Source organism: Protomyctophum parallelum (assembly GCF_964188405.1).
Source record: "Protomyctophum parallelum genome assembly, chromosome: 8".
Lineage (NCBI taxonomy): Eukaryota > Metazoa > Chordata > Actinopteri > Myctophiformes > Myctophidae > Protomyctophum > Protomyctophum parallelum.
The window spans coordinates 32,923,640-32,942,338 of NC_139703.1; the positions used below are offsets into that span (position 1 = coordinate 32,923,640).

At 41.5% G+C, this 18,699-nt stretch overlaps 2 protein-coding genes across 2 annotated transcripts; one reads left to right on the forward strand and one right to left on the reverse strand.

Moving 5' to 3' along the window:
- Positions 1 to 2,607: 2,607 nt before the first annotated feature.
- LOC310863007 (transcription factor HES-5-like) lies at positions 2,608 to 3,209 on the forward strand (the record flags this gene model as incomplete). The annotated part of the gene is made up of 2 exons (XM_083771129.1): positions 2,608 to 2,667; positions 2,793 to 3,209. 2 exons carry the CDS (start codon positions 2,608 to 2,610, stop codon positions 3,207 to 3,209), a joined length of 477 nt encoding a protein of 158 aa, XP_083627255.1.
- Positions 3,210 to 5,099: 1,890 nt separating this feature from the next.
- Positions 5,100 to 18,042, reverse strand: aldh4a1 (aldehyde dehydrogenase 4 family, member A1). The gene is made up of 15 exons (XM_083770652.1): positions 17,845 to 18,042; positions 16,220 to 16,313; positions 15,461 to 15,553; positions 14,764 to 14,811; positions 12,698 to 12,853; positions 12,400 to 12,549; positions 10,916 to 10,990; positions 10,470 to 10,657; positions 9,969 to 10,042; positions 9,333 to 9,529; positions 8,969 to 9,016; positions 8,610 to 8,762; positions 7,697 to 7,818; positions 7,308 to 7,426; positions 5,100 to 6,470 (listed from the first exon to the last, which is right to left on the reverse strand). Exons 1-15 carry the CDS (start codon positions 17,886 to 17,888, stop codon positions 6,358 to 6,360), a joined length of 1,674 nt encoding a protein of 557 aa, XP_083626778.1. The 5' UTR covers positions 17,889 to 18,042; the 3' UTR covers positions 5,100 to 6,357.
- Positions 18,043 to 18,699: the final 657 nt, after the last annotated feature.

Genomic DNA, 18,699 nt, shown 5'->3' on the forward strand with positions numbered 1-18,699 from the left:
ACACACACACACACACACACACACACACACACACATACGCTGACACACTTTCTCACACGCTCCCCACGTGCACACGCCAAAACAAGTCCCCGTGCATGGCTTTAAGCCCAGAGGAACCACCCATGTTTAGTGTGCAGCCAAAGGCCCTCCCTCTGTCTCCTCGTCCCTCCACTGAGGAATGCGTGAGAGTTCTGACCTGCCCTTCTTTCCCACACTTAAGCCCCCCATTCAGGGCAGCACACCGCCCTGCCATGACCGCCACTGAACCACTGGACCCTCATTGTGCCTCGTCCTCAATGGGGCCATCTGGACAGCTATACTAGCGGAATTTACCTTACCTATAAGGCTTCTTCCCATGATTGGTAGCAAGGATACACCTGAGAACTGCAGGTAAATAATAATGTAGTGAAGTCCACGCACGCACGCACGCACGCACGCACGCACGCACGCACGCACGCACGCACGCACGCACGCACGCACGCACGCACGCACGCACACACACACACACACACACACACACACACACACACACACACACACACACACACACACACACACACACACACACACACACACACACACACACACACACACACACACACACACACACACACACACACACACACACACACACACAATCCATTCCACACCACTCACCATGGAATCTCAATACCGACAGGAGTTGTTATTGTGACAATGAGAGTTTTCCCGCCTCAAGTGTTTTTTTTCTTCCAAGGCAGCACGCCTGGACTGTGAATGTCAGAGTCACGTGCTCTGGAATGTCCATACAAATGGGACCCGCATGCACATCAAAAAAACTCGGGCGGATGTCTTATAAAAGGGGGTCAGGCTTTTCCCATGCACGTTTTCCTTGCTCGAGTCACAAGGATAGTTCCAGTTGACACTGAGCACCTGCACTCCCCCCCCCCCCCCCCCCGCCCCCCACACCCCTCACACAGGGCCACCCGAAGTCAAAGCCTGGCCCTGGACAACAGCAAGGAATGCCATGCTCATCTTGCATAATATGACATTGATAACCAAGGAGACAGGGACAAAATGGACATATTGATGCGATGATGTTGAAAGGAAGACAATGTGGAGGATTTTGTATTAAAATGCAGATGAGTTAATTAGCTGAGATGTATAGGCCTATAGCCTAACTACTAACTAGGCTCCTTGTTTGATATATTTAGTTGTATATAAAAACCAAATTTAAAACCAAACTTTCAACACATTATCGGCTATTATCAACAAAAAACAGGTTGCCCTTAAAAGCAGGCCACACACACACACACACACACACACACACATACACACACACACACACACACACACGCAAGCACGCACGCATGCAGCTCAGAGCGCTGGTTCTTCCCGCTACAGAGGCAGCTGCTGCTCATGTTGTTCAAAGACTAATCCTGTAGCCCGTGCGGTCCCAACTTTCCCACAGCACGCTTTGAACACAATAACAATGGACGTGTGCCGTGCTCAATACCGTATTAGTCATGGTCCAACAAGGGCTCATCTCATTCCCAGGATACCCAACAACGAGGGAGAAATACCTAGTGAAATAAAAAGTCAGGGGCCAGGGGGTATATTGACCCACACCAATCAAATAGCAGTTTTCATAATGTACCGCATATCTTCTTCTTGTACACAATGGTAGGACAACGTGGCTTAAAATTTAAGCCACAATTTAGGCTATTTTAATCTGACATTTTGTAGGTATTATAGGCTAGCTGTTTATTAATGTGTTTAGGCTGTATGTTTAGGGCTGTTAGGCTAGCCCTACAATGTGAGCTAGCCTAAGTCCACGCACGCACGCACGCACGCTTAGTTTAATATGACATCTAGCCTAATAGCTAGATGTAGTAGCCTATGTAGATTGCTATATTTGCATAGACTTATTCTAATTTCAGGCATTTCACATTTTAGGCTTATTTATCTTCATGTACTGTATATATATATCCTAGGCCTAATGTCCATAAGTCTATAATGTCCATGTCCAGGCTAAATTAGGAGGGAGCGTAGGACTACAGAGGATGTGTGCCTTGGCTTAGCCTTCTGTCAACTAAAATGTCATGTTTTAATAACCTAATTTAGCATAGCTGTTGAGTGAATTGTTGAAAACAAACCAGAAGAAAACAGGTAGAAAGTGAAGAGCAAAGAGGGACTGAATTCCCTGATAATCTGGTGTGGCGGTTGTGGCCCCGGGCCCTCATTCATTCATTGTCAGGTTTTCCCGCCATTTGGTTTGACATCCTTTGGTGTGAATGAGCCGCCAACACAGCTTGGAATGAGGAGGAATAGTCAACTTTTTTTCTTCACAGCACTCTTTTATTTAACGCTCCACCTGTTCCCCTGGGTGCACGTTCATTGTCGCCCAGGCAATAGACAGTCAATTTAGCATGAAGTAATTGAAGCCCTTGTCATTGTACTGTCTGTGGTCCCCATTGGCCGGCGAGTGTGGGAAACCTCAGTCAAACTGAGACCCACACGGTTTACAGTGGGCAGGGTCTATAAATACAGAGCTGTCACTTCATAGACCAAAGCTTTGTAGACAACTTGTCTCAAGATCTGCACAAGCCTGCCTACGGTATAGAAGTCATGGCACCTGTGAAAATGCACAAAGTAACGCTCACTGCCAAAGACAAAATCAAAGTACCGGTAAGTAGCCAACCCAGTTGATACATATAGGCCCACGCCCACTTCTGTGATTGTTAGCCTTATAAAATGTCAACAAGCAACTATCTGGCCTCTAAACATATAGCTTAATTTTCTCTCCTTTGCAGCCGAGAAGAAAACCAGTGGTGGAGAAAATGCGCCGAGATCGCATCAACAACAGCATCGAGAAGCTCAAAGCTCTCCTGGAAAAGGAGCTGCAAGCGCAGCAGCCCTGCTCCAAGCTGGAGAAAGCCGACATCCTGGAGACAGCCGTGTGTTACATGAAAGAGAACGTGCGTGTGCCTGCACTGAGCTATGCCGAGGGGTTCACTGGGTGCTTGCAGGAGGCGCTCCGGTTCCTCTCTTTGCACAATCAGCCTGCTGAATCTCAACAGAAAGTGGTCAGCCACTTTGCTCGGCTTGCAACCGGGCCTCCGCAGGGTCCTCCAAGCCCCGTGGTGGCGGTGCACTCTCTCGGGGCCAGTGCATTAAAGAAGTGCGTCAGTGGGTCAGGTGTAAGACAGTTGCTTTGGAGACCCTGGTGATGACCAGAAGAACAGCTCTGTGTCCACTCAGACTAAATCCTAAGAATTATAATGACATAGGCTGCTCTAGCCCTATTCTTTCCATGTTGTATAGTATAGCCTATCTACTTTACAATTATATTGTTCCCTTACGTTATAGCCTGAGGCTATTATTACTACTGTTCTTATACGGCATGCATGAGCCTGCTGAATGATTTCATAATGTGAATGTTGTTTTGCATATTGTAAAGTATAGCCTATTCTTGGCACATGACCAATGTAGGCCTATTTTGAATGATCAATTTGATATATCACATTGATATGGCATCTTGATAGCCTATAACATGAAAGTAAAATAAAAAAAGAAATTGTTAAAACTTGAAAGAAATATGGTCTTCTTTTTGACACCCAACAGTCTACCTATCTTTGCAGAATATTCATTCCAGTTTGCATATCAACATCATCAAAAGATTGTCAGACTAATTCACAAGCATCAGGTGACAGGTCACAGGTGTGAGGCATGCATTTATGATGCATGAGGTATAGCAGCCTTGATGGGGTAGCATGGCAAGCCTACTCAGTGAAAACATAAAGGCAGTAGGCTTCCATGTTTAGCTTGTGTATGTTTTTTTCAATAGGCTATCATTCCCCATTCAGCGTATATTGCCTGTAGGCCTATACTGTAGCTATAGGCAATAGCTGCAGACTGCAGTAAGCGTTTGGTTGTTTTTTCAGCTATTTATCAACCTCTAACATTTTCCACTCCAATAGTGGAGTGAAAGGTTCCAAGATTTTAGGCGGGAGAATCGTGGCAGGAGAGAGTAGGGAATTTGATCTATTGAGTAAACATTTTCAAAGTGAATAGTCCAGCTGCTGTTTGGACTCCAGTACAAAGACACCCACAGTCGCCTCCGGAAAGCCCCAAGCCGACCTGAGCTTTCTCACACTCGCACCATTCAGCTCTGTCAGTTAAGAAGTGTGCGTCCCATTTCGGAGCTCCCCCAATCCCTCTGCGTTTGCATTTTATAGCTTGTAAGTATGGCCATATGGTAAAAAGCAGCTTAACATTTCAATGTCAATATGGCAGCAAGCAGAAATTGAGGCTTCTATGTCTGACAGTAAACAGTTGGATATCCGACCGTTGAATTAGTGTTGAGTGTTTTCTGTAGCCAACAACAATGGGGCAGCATCACACCCCAATAATCATAGCCGACTTGGATTGAAATGGTGAGAGAGGTATTTGGAGTATGCCTCATGCCAGCCTATAGTTTTGGTCCATTCATTATACATAACAATGCATTCCGTCTCTTTATGTATTAGAATATTGTGCAAAGGGATGCTCCCAGCATGGCCTAACAATGGAAGGACTTCATAATGCTTGGACAACTTGAAAGAAAGTTACCATCGTGACCCCCTGTCGATTGTGAAAGCCTTATATTCCTATTGTCTCGAAAGTTCTCATCTCCATATTCTGCATGCTTGATCATATTAAGCATGGGCCCCAATGAGGTGTGACTCTCACTCCACAATATTTCACAATGCTTGTTATCAATTTGCAATTTAGGCATTTAGCAGACGCTCTTAATCCAGAGTGATTTACAGTAAGCAAGAACACCACATGGTATCAGGTCAAGTGTCATCATCTCCACGAGATAAAGATGACAGGAGTGTGCCGTGGAGTGTGTGTGTGTGTGTGTGTCAGTCAATATGGAGGTGCCATCAAACACTCGCTACATCCTGACAAGTAGTTGTAAACCTCTCCTTTGTACTTTGACAGCTCCATGTTCCCACAGGACTGGTTCCCATGCTGTGAGACCAGAGCAATGCCATAAAAATAACAGGGGGAAAAGACAATGTTGATTCAGCATTGTCATTCAAAAAATGTATAATGCTGTTATAAACAGGCAAATATAGTTAAATTCATGATAATTTAATTGTTACAATTTTTTTTTAATTCAATACAGGCACATTGTGAATACAGTAAAACCTGCTGCATTTGCTGAATGCAGAATCAAAAATTAAAATATAAAATTTAAGTAACTATAACTTTAAGAAAATATATTCCCCTCACTTTTAAAACGATACACTATGACGATTTCCCAGAAGTGAAATGACTTGTGATGTTGATCATCTGGCAAAGCAAATAAAGTACAGTATAACCAATTGGTATCAGCAGTCAGCCTTCAAGTCAGCTTCACAGTAACAGACTATGGCCGAATAGCATTTGCATCAAATAGCGAATGGGCAGTTTATAACACAGGACACACTGAACATCAGAAAGTTTAGTCAACCATGTAGTTGGGTCAATATAACGGATGCTGAATACCAAAGGTAAGTTACAAATAGTATTTGACCCATTTGTGTTTTATTACGTGTTAGGTGTGATAATCACTTTTTCTCCAGAAACTCAAATAGGGATGGGAATTTCATTGAGAAATTCAAACTAATCACAGTACAAGAGCAAACATACAATTCTGCATTATGGCTTGTCCAATACACACCAATACATTATTTTTGTATTAGCACCAAAAAGGATATGATTTTATTTTATTTTACTTATTGTAATTAGAACTACAATCAGAATGTGATTTAACATTGCCACAAGTAGTTTGTGTGCACTACTGACAAAATATAACATATAATTTAGTTCAGCTCAGATAATAACAAGTTAACAACCTAAACTGTAGGTAAATTAAGGAAATTGTAAAAATCAACTTCACTCACTAACAGAAAAGTCCCATTGATAGATTGCTTTTTACCTTTGAGCTTGTGGTGAGAACACCTTGAAAATGCCAGACTCAGATGAATAGAGCAGACATGCCCTAAGGTGGACACAAAATACAATGTAACTTCATATACTTACACACTGTATTAGGACGTTACACTGCGATAGACTGCGGGAGGACGGACGGAACGACTCTCCTGTGACACAAGCAGCATGGGACAAACAGTACCACCCAGGGAGCATTATTGCACTGCCTTCCCATTTTCAAAAGCTACAAAAAAATTACATTCTTAACATTTCCATCTTGGTTCAGTGCAAGCTTCATTGAGGGACAGGGTAGAAAGACACTTCAGCTGGGAGCTGGGTTGGGGGATAGAGGTCTCAGGACAGATAAGGATGGAGGGAGAAGGTTGGCCAAGGTAATAGTACTGTGTTAACATCTCCTCAGCCCATGTAGGGGTACTTCCATTCTGTGAGGGGGACATGAGTCTGTTTGACCATCTGTGGCGAGGTCCACCTCAAAACGTAGTGGGGACCTCCAGGTTTGTCATTGGTTCCTAGCAGAGAAGAAGGGTCAGATGGGAAACAACATATCATATTAATATTATTAACACATGCTCTTTTAGAGGACACTTTATCCAAAGCTTGTTATGGTATAGAAAACAAGTGTGTTTATTTAAAGTGAGGCCATGATTGGAATGGTGACATGTTGAGCCACACTGGACCACAAAATAGCTACAAGGATGAGATTATTCCATACTTGATGCCCACACTTCCTGCCTTCTGCTGTTTTCATATTCATTTGACATGTCTGATGTAGCCTTCTGTATTGTATCACATACAATACAGCTGTTCCGAAAATTGTGAAATTGAGTTTCCTCAACAGTGGATGACAATACAAATAAAATAACCAGGCCACAGCCAATATTTAACGCTCTTAGATCAGTCTCACAGGCTGTAATACAGTTCACCCCAAAGATCAGCCTCAAAACATTAAATGTGGATTCTAAATGTATTCTATTGGAAATAAGACTTAAAACAGAGAGCATAATTTATGTATGTGCCTACAGTTTGTGTGTATGACTAAGTACAGCAGTATTGTATACAATTGTGTACAGTATGGGTAGTAGTATATTATAATTGTTGTGTGAATGCACATCTACTGTATTTCTTTTTCTTTTCTGTATTTATCTTGTTTTTTCTCTCTTCTCTTTCTCAACCAGTCTGTTAATTTGGTTTATTATTATTATTATTTTCAGTTTTTCATTTGGGATAATAGTAACAATGGCTAAATATGATTGAACAGAGGTCTTTCATTATCTCTCACCCTATTGGCATGACATGGAAGGACATATCCCAGAATTATCAGTTGGAAACCAAGACAGCATTCGTACCTGAAGCTCTGGCGCCACCAAATGGCTGCTGAGCAACAACAGAGCCAGTAGATTTGTCATTCACATAGTAGTTTCCTGCAGCATTTCTTAAAGTCTTGGCTGCCTCATCAATAACAGTCCTGTAACAAAACAACACAACACATGAAGTGACGTTAATTCCATAATGTTCAAAGATATCAGAACCATTGCTTTCTTGTTTCGTTATTTTCAATTACATTTTTTATCGTCCAATACATTTGTTTAAAAGTGCCATTTTATTTTATAATGTTCAACCGTGTCACAAATGTGTCCTTCATGCAGGCTTTGTGATAATTACTTAATAATTAACTAAATATATTAAAAAAAATACTTAAGCCTAACAAGTATAATCTAATATAAACACGTCTTACTGGTCCTGCGAAAATATTGCTCCTGTCAGGGCGTATGGGGAGGTGTTGTCAATCAGGTGAAGCACCTCCTTGTAGTTTTTCTCAGGGTAAACATAGACTGACAGAACAGGCCCAAAGATTTCCTAGAAAAGATAAAGTGATGTAAAAAAGTAGCCTCTACAGCAATAATACTGAAGAGTCCTTATGATACAGGTTTGAAAGGCCTGAAGGCCATAAAATACATTAAAAAAATGTAAATTAAGTCACTTTCACACATGCACTGTATTATGGAAGTTTTCCAGACATTAAATGGAGAGCTGTGTGTATGTATGACCGCAACATTCTGGGCTCAGTAGTATTTTATGCTGGCAGGACCCTTGAGTTAAGTCTGGGTAATGTCCGATTAGGCTCAAACCGGCTATGCGTGAATGAACACGGTAATTGTCCGGTGAATTTACATTTAGCGAGTAGACTTGTTGATGACGCATTCTATTGACGAGGAGAGAGGAGCCTCCCTCCTCCCGAGGTGTTTGGAGAGAGAAACATTAATTGATAACCAGTTTATTCATTCATTAATAATAGCATTTGAGTTGGAAATATTCACCAATGCTTGGTTAATTGCTTATTTATTTATTGCGTTCTAACAACACAATGCCTTGTTAACCCACTTTGGGCAGGAACCCCTTTTGGTGTTAGCATTAGGTTATGCTTTAGCTATTGAAAAATATTATATAATATTTTTGAAAAATCGAAGAACGACTGACATAGAAACATAGCTTTTTCACAAAACTGTCAGGATGTAGAAGACATTTTTAGAATCTGATCTCAGGTAAAAATGGGTTAAACTATAACAACTGAGTTTTCATCTAAAGTAATTTAGTAATGGTAAGCGCTCAACTGCTCAAAAGATTTCAAGACAATGAATATACAGTACCTCAGACATGATGGGATCCTGTGGGTCTTTGGACTCAATGATGGTGGGCTCCACAAAGTAGCCTTTCTTATCATCACAGTTTCCCCCAGCGATGACAGTCAGGTTAGGGGAGGACTTTGCGTGATCAAGATACTTCTTTATACGGGCAAAAGACTAGAGGGGGTAAAGGAATAAAGGCATTTTGCTGACTTTTTAGTAGTAGTAATAGTGGAAAATGTGCATACTACAGATATGATAATCCTTTGGGGTTTGCTAACTGTACATTTCCACATCCGTGAAACGCCATTGAATTGATACAGTGCCTGGGGAGCAGTTAGGGCTCAGGGTGATGATACGTATATGACTAATCAATACTGTACCTTGTCATCAATCACAGCTGAGAAGAAAGTGCTGAAGTCTTCCACGGGCTGAAGAAGAATAAAGGAACAGCAGATGAAGCTAAATACCATTACAGAACACTGAGCTACATAGTTTTCTAATAATCATATTATATAAGTAACAGTAATATAGTAACATGTAACCAGAATGTTGTATTTTGGTTAGCTAATTAACAGAAAATAAATAAATAAGCTGTAAAATATGCTGGTTTGAAAGTTAAAGCAATGTAAACAATCATGTTCTACTCTAAGTCAGGTGAAGGTCAACCGTGGAGTTGGGTAATGGTATAATGGTATAATATTAATTCACTAACGATTCTTTAGCCGTGATACATTCTCCACTTACATCTCCCACTTTGATCTGTTTGTGGATGGCCAGTAGCTGCTCTTTGATCTGGGGCCACTTGCTGTCAGGTACATACAACCTGGAGCAGGCCGAGCACTTCTGGCCTCCGTACTCAAATGCTGAACGGATGGTTCCAGTCACCACGCTCTGAATGTCCGCAGAAGAGTGAACAAAGTGGAAGTTCTTCCCGCCACACTCTAAAGGAGATGAACGTTCTTGTTAAACATTGAGCCCACATATTTCATTGTATGACAATACGACAAATAGCGAAAGCTTACATCGTGATTGGTGATGCATTCTTTTTTGTAATTTTTGAGTGGTGCAACCACTCCAAGGAACAGCAATGTCCGTGTTCACCTATGTGTCCGTGTGTTCACCTATGTGTCCGTGTGTTCACCTATGTGTCCGTGTGACGTTAATGAGCACCAGTAGGGGAGCTGTTGTGCGCTGTTGTGCCAGAAACAGAGAGAGAGAGAGTGCTGCACTGTTGCCTGCTAATGAGAGAGAGAGGGGGGGGTTGCACCACTCAGTTCACACAGATGTGATTTTTCATTCAACTTGTGTGAGTTATAATCCAATTAAAGTGGAAAATGTGCATGTAATGCGGTGTTGGAGAGTAACGTAAGTACAACTCACCTCCTCCTACACGGGGAAAGTTCTTATAGATGTCCAGGTTCTGAGCTACTTGTTTCCATAGACGTTTGAATGTCCTGAACAGAAGAATAAAAAACCCTTCACATCAAAACAATAGTGACAATAATAATAATACAATTCATAATAAATGGTAGACAATGTTGACAAAGCAATTTTAGTAGTGATAGTGGTCTAAACATATTTGCACAATTCTTTATGGATAAATCTAGAAATTTGAGTTTAACTTTCATACACCAACAGACACACCACAGGTACATTCTATTTTTTTATTAAACTTATAAAGTAAAAGTAAAGACTTTACATTAGCCATAATCCACTGTATCAACCAGTGAATGACAAGCAATGCACATATAGAATAACTGCTAACATCACTGCGTGCCTGCTGCCTATACATTTAAGAATACACTTGAATAAGGTCCTGGCAAAGTTTATAATGTGTTACAAGAACTTGGTAGAGGAACTCAGAAGTGAAAATTGCCATACGGGACGCTGCCAGTGAAGTTGATGCCTGCCAGGTCCTTTGAGGCGGTGATGGTGTCTCCGAACACAGGTCCATCAGCTGGGACAAACTGTATGATGTTGGGAGGAAGGCCACAGTCCTGCAGGACCTTGTAGACAGCATAGCTAGCTGACATGGCCGTGTCGCTGGGCTTCCACAGCACTACATTACCCTGCAAAAAAGGATCACAATTTAAACAAATTAAATCCACTAAACTGATTAAAGAATTATACAATACTAGCCCTATTTTATATTTTAAAATACAAGCGCACACTACGATGCAATGCATAGTGAGCTTGTAGATCTGTGATTAAAAAACCCCCCAATACATTTCAATAATGGCATGCCCAAAATATGGATGCCAGGTTGAAAGTGAAAGGGACAGGTTGAAGTAATTTGAAAATACTGAATCCATATCCTTTTAACTTACCATGATAGCAGGGGTGCCTGCCAGATTTCCACCAATAGCTGTGAAATTAAAAGGAGCAACAGCAGCTACAAACCCCTAGAGCAGGAAATAACAATACAAAAATAAAAATAAACCTCATGACAACAAATCCAAAATTTAGACTGCATGAGGAAAGTTCACAACAGTTTATGTTCCACACTCAAAATACCTGCCCACCAAATCCTGCTCATTATGTGTAATTGTGTCAACCTAATTTGGGTCTTGGTCAGTGTTATTATTATGTTATTACCATTGTATGAAAAAGGACCCACAATGGGTGGAAGTAAGGAACAGCCTGGATGATGTTGGGGGAAAGAAAGTGGTTACCGGTAATAAGGCTGCCAACGCTACTGCTGTACTTGGCAATCTTGGTTAACATCATTCAATATGATGAGCATTTGAGCGATGTGACTGGTGCTGAACATGTGAGACAATTTAAACTTTTATGTGTGTCTAAAACGGCTAGAAAAACGTGACACACAGCACAAGTGAGGAGCGCAAGGAAGTCACACTAGGCGCGGTACCATAGGAAAACAATATTTTTGTTTTGCCAAGGTGTTTCAGAAGCTTCGCAACTGTTGTGATGCATCTCAGGCCCCTTTTCCACCGGTTGGTTCCCAATGGGAACCGGTTCAGTTCTTTTTGGTTCTTAGTCCATGAGCCAGAGCTCCAAAATTGGAACGTTAATTATGAATTGAGTGGGCAAAACCATACCTATATTAGATTGTTTTCACCATGAAACTTCCCCAATTGAGTACTTACACGAAGACAATGATTTAATGTATTACACATTTAAATTTTTTAATATGCAAATTAGGCAGTATGTAGGAAAATATGCAAAATAATTGAAAATATGAAAAAGCTACTACTGTGGAAGGGTTATCATGTATTAATTTACTTGTATTGATCCTATAAACAATTTAATATAGGTCTAGTTTTTCCCACCAATTTTGGAGCTCTGGCTCATGGACTAAGAAGTAAGTGTCATGATATGTCTGTTGTATACTTGTATTTTGTAGTGATGTCTTAGTGTTTCCTGTTTTCCCTAGTTACTGTTTCCTGTGTTGTCTCACCTCCCTGTGTTATCTAGTTTTCTCTACCTGTGTCCTGTTAGTCTCCCAGCCTATCCCAGTGTTGATTGTTAGTTCTGTTCACCTGTGTATTGTTTTCCCTGTGTCTACTTATACCCTCAGTTCCTTGTGTTCCCTGCTTGAATATAGTTTATGTTATGGTGTGTCCAGCCCATGTATGTCCTGTGTTGGTATTGGTAAATAAATCGTCATTTAAACTTCATCTGCCTGCCTTCCTGTGTGGTTCTGCATTTTGGTCCAACACCTGTCTCATACCGTGACAGTAAGAACCAAAAATAACTGAACCCGTTCCCCATTGGGAACCAACCGGTGGAAAGGGGGTCTCAGTGTGCTCGTCCCCACGGTAAACGCTGCACATGCACAGTTCCTTCCTACCTCCAGTCCACGATAGAGAGCTGTGTTTGTGACCCCCGGAGTATCTAATGGCTGCGTGCCTTCCAGCTCGATGGCGTGCTTGGCGTTGAACCTGAAGAAGTCAATCAACTCTGGAGCAGCATCAATCTCTGCCTGTACTACAGTTTTACCCTGGAAACCAAAGGTAGGACACACTGAAAACATATGCTGGGCTGTGTTGTACATTATCAGCAATATAGCCTGGCATTTTCAGTGAGGTTACAATGAAGAAAAAGGTCCTCTCCAAGTCATTTTAAACGTTATAATAATGTCAATCTACCTGTCCAATCATGGTCTTTGCTAGGATCTCAGCTCTCTTGGGCCCACTAATGACATCAGCAGCTTTGAAGAAGATCTGTGCTCTGTCCTGGACTGGCCTCATGTCCCACTCTCTCCGTGCTGCCACTGAGGCCAAGATGGCTTTGTTGAGCAGCTCCTGTGTCCATCACATTCAAATGAGAGGGAAGGAGTATTGGACAGAAGACTTATACATTGTGTAAATATGAGACAGTGACATCTTCTTTTTGTTATCAAGTTTGTTAAAAGTTTGAGAATGTTATGATGTGATGTTGAACACTTGAACACATAGGCCCTCATTTATCAATCGAGTGTAAAATCTGCCACAGATTCGAGTGCAGGTTTCGTAGTACACCCACGTCGCCACGGCATTTATAAAGTGATCGCAAACAGCTGATCCTTCCTTAATTTTGTTCTCACGTTAATAAATGTCACGGCTGAATTTGATCTGGCACGCCCTAAGAAATCAAGCCTCGCCCTCGTTTTTGCGACATGAACAACGGCAATACGTTTCCTGAAACCATGGTTACATGAAAAAATAGGTTTCTCCCGTGCCTTGCTGCTCGCCTCACCCCCCTCTCTCATACACACGCACAGCACGCACACGCAACTTGCAAGCCCAACTAACTGGTGTGTTGTTAAACAAATAAAGAACGAACACCTGCATGAATTAAATAAAGCGTGCGTGCGGGGGGTGAGGCGGGCAGCAAGGGAAGCGAAGCGAGAGGAGAAACAGACAACTAAATAAAGTTGTAGGCCTACCCTGTGACAGGGTAGGCCTACAACTTTATTTAATTCATGCAGGGTCCCTGTCTGTTTCCCTCTCACCTCGCTTGCCTTGCTGTCATGCACGCACGCACCTACATGACACATTAATTAAATAAAGCTGTCTGTTTCTCCTCTCGCTTCGCTTCCCCCTCACGCACGCACGCACATATCGCTATTTGCAACTTTAACTGTGTGTTGTTAGTTGTATATTAAATTATTAAAGTATTTTTAATTTAATATACAACAAGATATATTAGTGAACGAAAACCTGAACCTGTGAACCATAATTAAATAACAAATAGGCACACACACGCTGCTGTTTTGCAGTTGCTCCTCCTGTCCTGTCTGTCTGTCTGTCTGTCTGTCTCTCTCTATCACAGTGGTCCGTCCGTGACCAACTGACCATGCACGTTCCGACGTTCGCCAGTCTATTTATATTGCCTCGCAGTCGTTAGTCACTGTTATATGAATGTGCAGCCAAAACCATAGCCTCATGTGGCTGGTGCATGGGCTGGCTGGGTAATATACCTATATCTCCGATGCAGTTCCCACTTGCGCTGGGAGCCTGGCACGGTACATTTGGCATTCGAGCGACGCGTCGGGTTTATTATATTGCACATACCGTAAGAAAGACATCGGCCTTCATGCTGTAGATTAGGCTACAGTAGGCTATACCTGCACGTTGGGACTCTCCGCAGCTGAGCTGCAGCAGCTGCTGCACTATACTCTCCAACGTCCCGTCATGGAAATATTTCAGCACAGACAGCCCAAATCCTCGCATGTATGCGCTCATGCAAAACACTGTTTAAATGGCTTAAGCATCTCTTGCAACATTGTTTTTAATTGCGCGATTTTATCTCCTACTAATTTCATATGACACATGTATTCCTTAACATTTTTATTTATTTTTTATTTACATGTAGCCCATATACATTATACATACCTTTTATATAAACATTTTAGGAGTGAATACATATATGTTTTGATGCCTGTGACAGCCTCTCAGCAGTTCAGACAAGGCTGCTCCGCTTGTGTAAAACAGAAAAGCAGCGTACGCCAGCTCGCGACCAGACGTGACTATTTGTCCTACTCAAGTTCAATTTCAAGCTTTGCCGGAAATGTTAAATGCCGAAAATGTCGGTAATTTCGGCGTGCGCCCATATTTTGGCGTACGCACGGTTGATAAATGAGGGCCATAAAACCTAGCAAAAGGATAGAAAATGTAACTGCAGTAGGTTTCAAAGATACAATACAAACAAATCTTCTTAAATAGCAACTTGCCTTGTCAGCATAGCAGAACTTGGCCACCTTATGCGAGTGATTGAAAGGCTTCGAAAGGAGAAAAAAGGAAAAGGAAAGCAAACGTAAATGGGAGCTATTAGAATACAGCACCCATTTAATCTTATCATCAGAAAGTAGATAACACACAGACAGCTGATAAAAACTAGAAGAAGTGCGCCTCGGAGAACAGGTCTCCGCCAGGACAGATATTGTGTGCCGGCAATGTTCGGATGTTCGGAACAGCCTCCTGGTGGTGTTATAATAGGACAATGTGAAAAGGGTGGCATTTGTTCCTCTGCCTAGTGGGAATGTTCGTGCAACGTTTCACAGCAATTGGATGCTCCGTTCATCATTTGAGGCATTTTGTTCAAAATGAGCCGATCATGCAAACTTTAGATGCCAATCTTAGCCATTATCGGACAGATCCATCTTGATCACAATAGAGATAATGTGCACCAATTTGCAGGCCCCATTTTAGCAAACACATAATTCTGTATATTCAAATAGCAACTTTGTATGGTGAAAGTGTCTGCCTCCCAACTCTCCATATTTTCCCCACCACATGATGATGCAATAGTTTACTCAGATTACAGTACATGGTGTTGACTTAGCCATATGGAACCTCTGGCCACTATGTAGCTCACCTCATAGAGCGGAGGGAGAGTTTCCATATGGGGCTAGAGTTGTCTCTACTCACACATAGCTGGTATCTGATGTCTTTGGTCCACACATGCTCATCTCCGACCACACATGGTATCTCCTCTGTTTTCCCTTTCAGGTCCTCCAAGGCCTGTGGAAAACATCCAGTAATTCAGCAAACAATTAAACAGTCTCTCACTCTCTCTACACTCTAGACTAGTCTAGACAATCTACAGTACACTCTGTACAGGAACATGCACCATTGCACCTGCAAAGATATAGTGTGTGAGAGTGGATTAATTACTGGCAATCAATATCATAACGAGAAGGAGGGCATATTTAGCTATGGACCTGGTTAGCTCAACACCAAGTGTTATGATGTGCTAATAAAATGTTCAATGAACGTTAACATGGAGAGACTATTTTGCAGCCCTATGGCAATGCAATTCATTCATAGAACTTGAATATGACAGTGTCAAGCATAGTACAGTTTTTGAGAGAGAGAAAGTAATGTCATAAATAATGTCATAATGGCCCAGGCCGTAGCGTAACGGTCTGGGCACCGGACTGGTAATCCAGTCGCAGTGTGCCGCGGGTTCGACTCCCGGACCCGACACGGCCTTTACTGCATGTCATCCCCCCATCTCTCTCCCGTTTCCTGTCAGCCTACTGTCTGTCCCTTCAAAAAATCAATAAAAGGCGTAAGCCGCAAAAAAAATATCTAAAAAAAAATAAAAATAATAATGTCATAATGTTTGCTACTTTGTGTGCTGTTTTACTTAATATGATATTTTGAGCAGCTGTGTTCTAATCTAACCTTCAGCAGTTCTGCTCTCTCTGGACTGCCCTCCTCAAATCCCAGGATTGGTTCGTTCTTCACCTCAACAGCCGCACAGGGAAAGGTCTTGAAACTAAACAGACAGACAAGACAAAGCATGACTTAAGAAGAGAAGACGTTCCCAAGTTGAAACATTGGTTTCCATTTATTTAAACCCCTTATCCCTAAACTTCTTTGAGTGTGCAGCCTTTTTCTTTACCTTTTATATTTATCTCCTGTTTTGTTATTTCAAAGAAGATAAAACCCAACTTAATCCCATAAAATGTGTTACCAGGCTCATTCAGTTTGCTTCCTTTCACTGTCTGAAGCACACCAGGTAGCAGGTTCAACCGGTACCTTTGACCCAAAACAGATTTCAGTGGCCATGAAATTCTTGTCCAAAGGAGGATGTTGACCTCTTGTTAACAGACAAGACCGAATCAGTTTACTGCAGTCCTGAAATTTTGGCTGTTTGTTTTTGTAGCGATGGCTTTGATGTGTCTTCATGGTAATGAGTAACTTGAGATAAACTCACATGAATCTTTTAGGACTGGAAATGGAGACAGTTACATTCTTCAAATATGTATTATAATTCAGTATTTAATTAGACTCAGTTCTTGGTAGGTTTGTATCATTCATGACTGGTGTTACAGCATGATCTACAGTTCTACACTGTTGTAAAAGAAAGAAAAACGTTTGTTATAGTTATGTGAATAAATTATACAAGGCATCAATCAAGCCTTGGTGTGCTATTTCTTGATTTTGTATGTAATTTAATTATCTGACTGGTAATCTTTCCTGGGAAGTTTCCAGTCCACTCTGGTGCCTTCATATATTATTAACTACTAAAGTCTAAACTTTCTGAAGGTCACTGTTTTGACAGTGGCTGATGTGCAACAGCTAGCCTTGTATTGTGGAAAGATAGTCATATACCCCCAAATCTCCCACTGACAAACACACATAGGAACATTCTTCACATCTGCATCAAGATCACATGAAGGCAAGCCTTTGTGATTTTGTATCAGGGCAACCATGAGAAAAAGACAATAAACATGAGGGAAAGAAATGTTATCACAGGTGCAAGCCTAGACCAAAGGCAAAATAGGGCTGAACTCGTCTATTATTTTATTATTACATGCAGAAGGTGACAGCACTAAAAGTTTACCTAATAACTATCTTCCATATTACGTATGTAATGTACATACATGTTATGTACTTTTGATTATAATAAGAAGTTAACATAACTGCACTTTGTCAGTGTGTATGATCCCTTAATATGTGAACTGTAGGCAGTCATGCCAGTGTGTCAAATGTGCACGCATTTATTTGATAATCTTTCAATAAAAAGAGAAAGCTTGACTTTACTAGTCAACGAAATATGTATCTGCTGCAATTACACAGTTATGCATAAATGGACAGCAGTTTTTTTTTAACTGGATGTTGAATACACACCTATTGTACTTGTGTCAACTCAAGATGCACCTTTATTCAACAATCACATAATTACAAAGGAACAGTCAAATGGAGACACTGCTGCAAGTGACATTTAGTAAAGTCAGTGGTATAGGGGAAAAGTGAGTCTCGTCACTCTTGTGTTAGCTCATGTGAAACTACCTAGTACCTACCCTCTTCTCCAAGACTGGCAGAGCAGCGGCCTCAAACGCAGCATATTTTCACTGTAGATAAGTTCAGAATCAGATCAATGGGATGAGTAAAAGTTAAGACACCTGACAATCCAGAAGACTGGACACATAAAACCTCTATCAATATGCGATAAGATACATGGGAAGAATCCTTCGAGAATGCTGGGCTTAGCGCATGAGAATCTCTAGTTCCTATAGTCTGAAGGCATAGTCGCACTATGATTGGTTAATTTGGTGTGCAAATACGCTTGTCAGTGGTTGCTTGATGGTTGCTTGACGACCAACTAGCTGCACCGTACCTCCGAGCCATGGCATCGCGAGTGCGTGCCAAAAAAGTGGACTGCACCATCTGCTTGTGCGGGTGAACGAAATAGTGTAATAATTACTTCCTTCCACTTTTTATCGGTTTATTTTCTTTTTTCTTTTAACTAAAGTATACAAATAACTTTCCTACACTTGTGTGAAATGGCGAGTCAGGAGAGACGACACCGTTTTGATCCAAATTCAAAATGTATTTTTGGTCTCATATTTCTTGAATGGAACAGGTGGCGAGGGTGAGGCTGTGACTGGCCATTCAGCGAAAAGGATCACATCGCCAGCCATTCATAGGAGAGAGTTATTATTTACACTGATAAGGAAACTGAATCTCTATTTTTGACGGATACGATACATTAATAATTAATTGTCATTGTCATTGTCTGATCTCTCGACGTCCTAGTTAGGCTATCATATGACACTCTAGAGTAGCCTACAGTACAAGTACACCCCAGGTCCCCCACTGTATAACCCGGGTTGACCTATAACTTGCAGATCTGCCATTTTTGCCATCCAAATGGA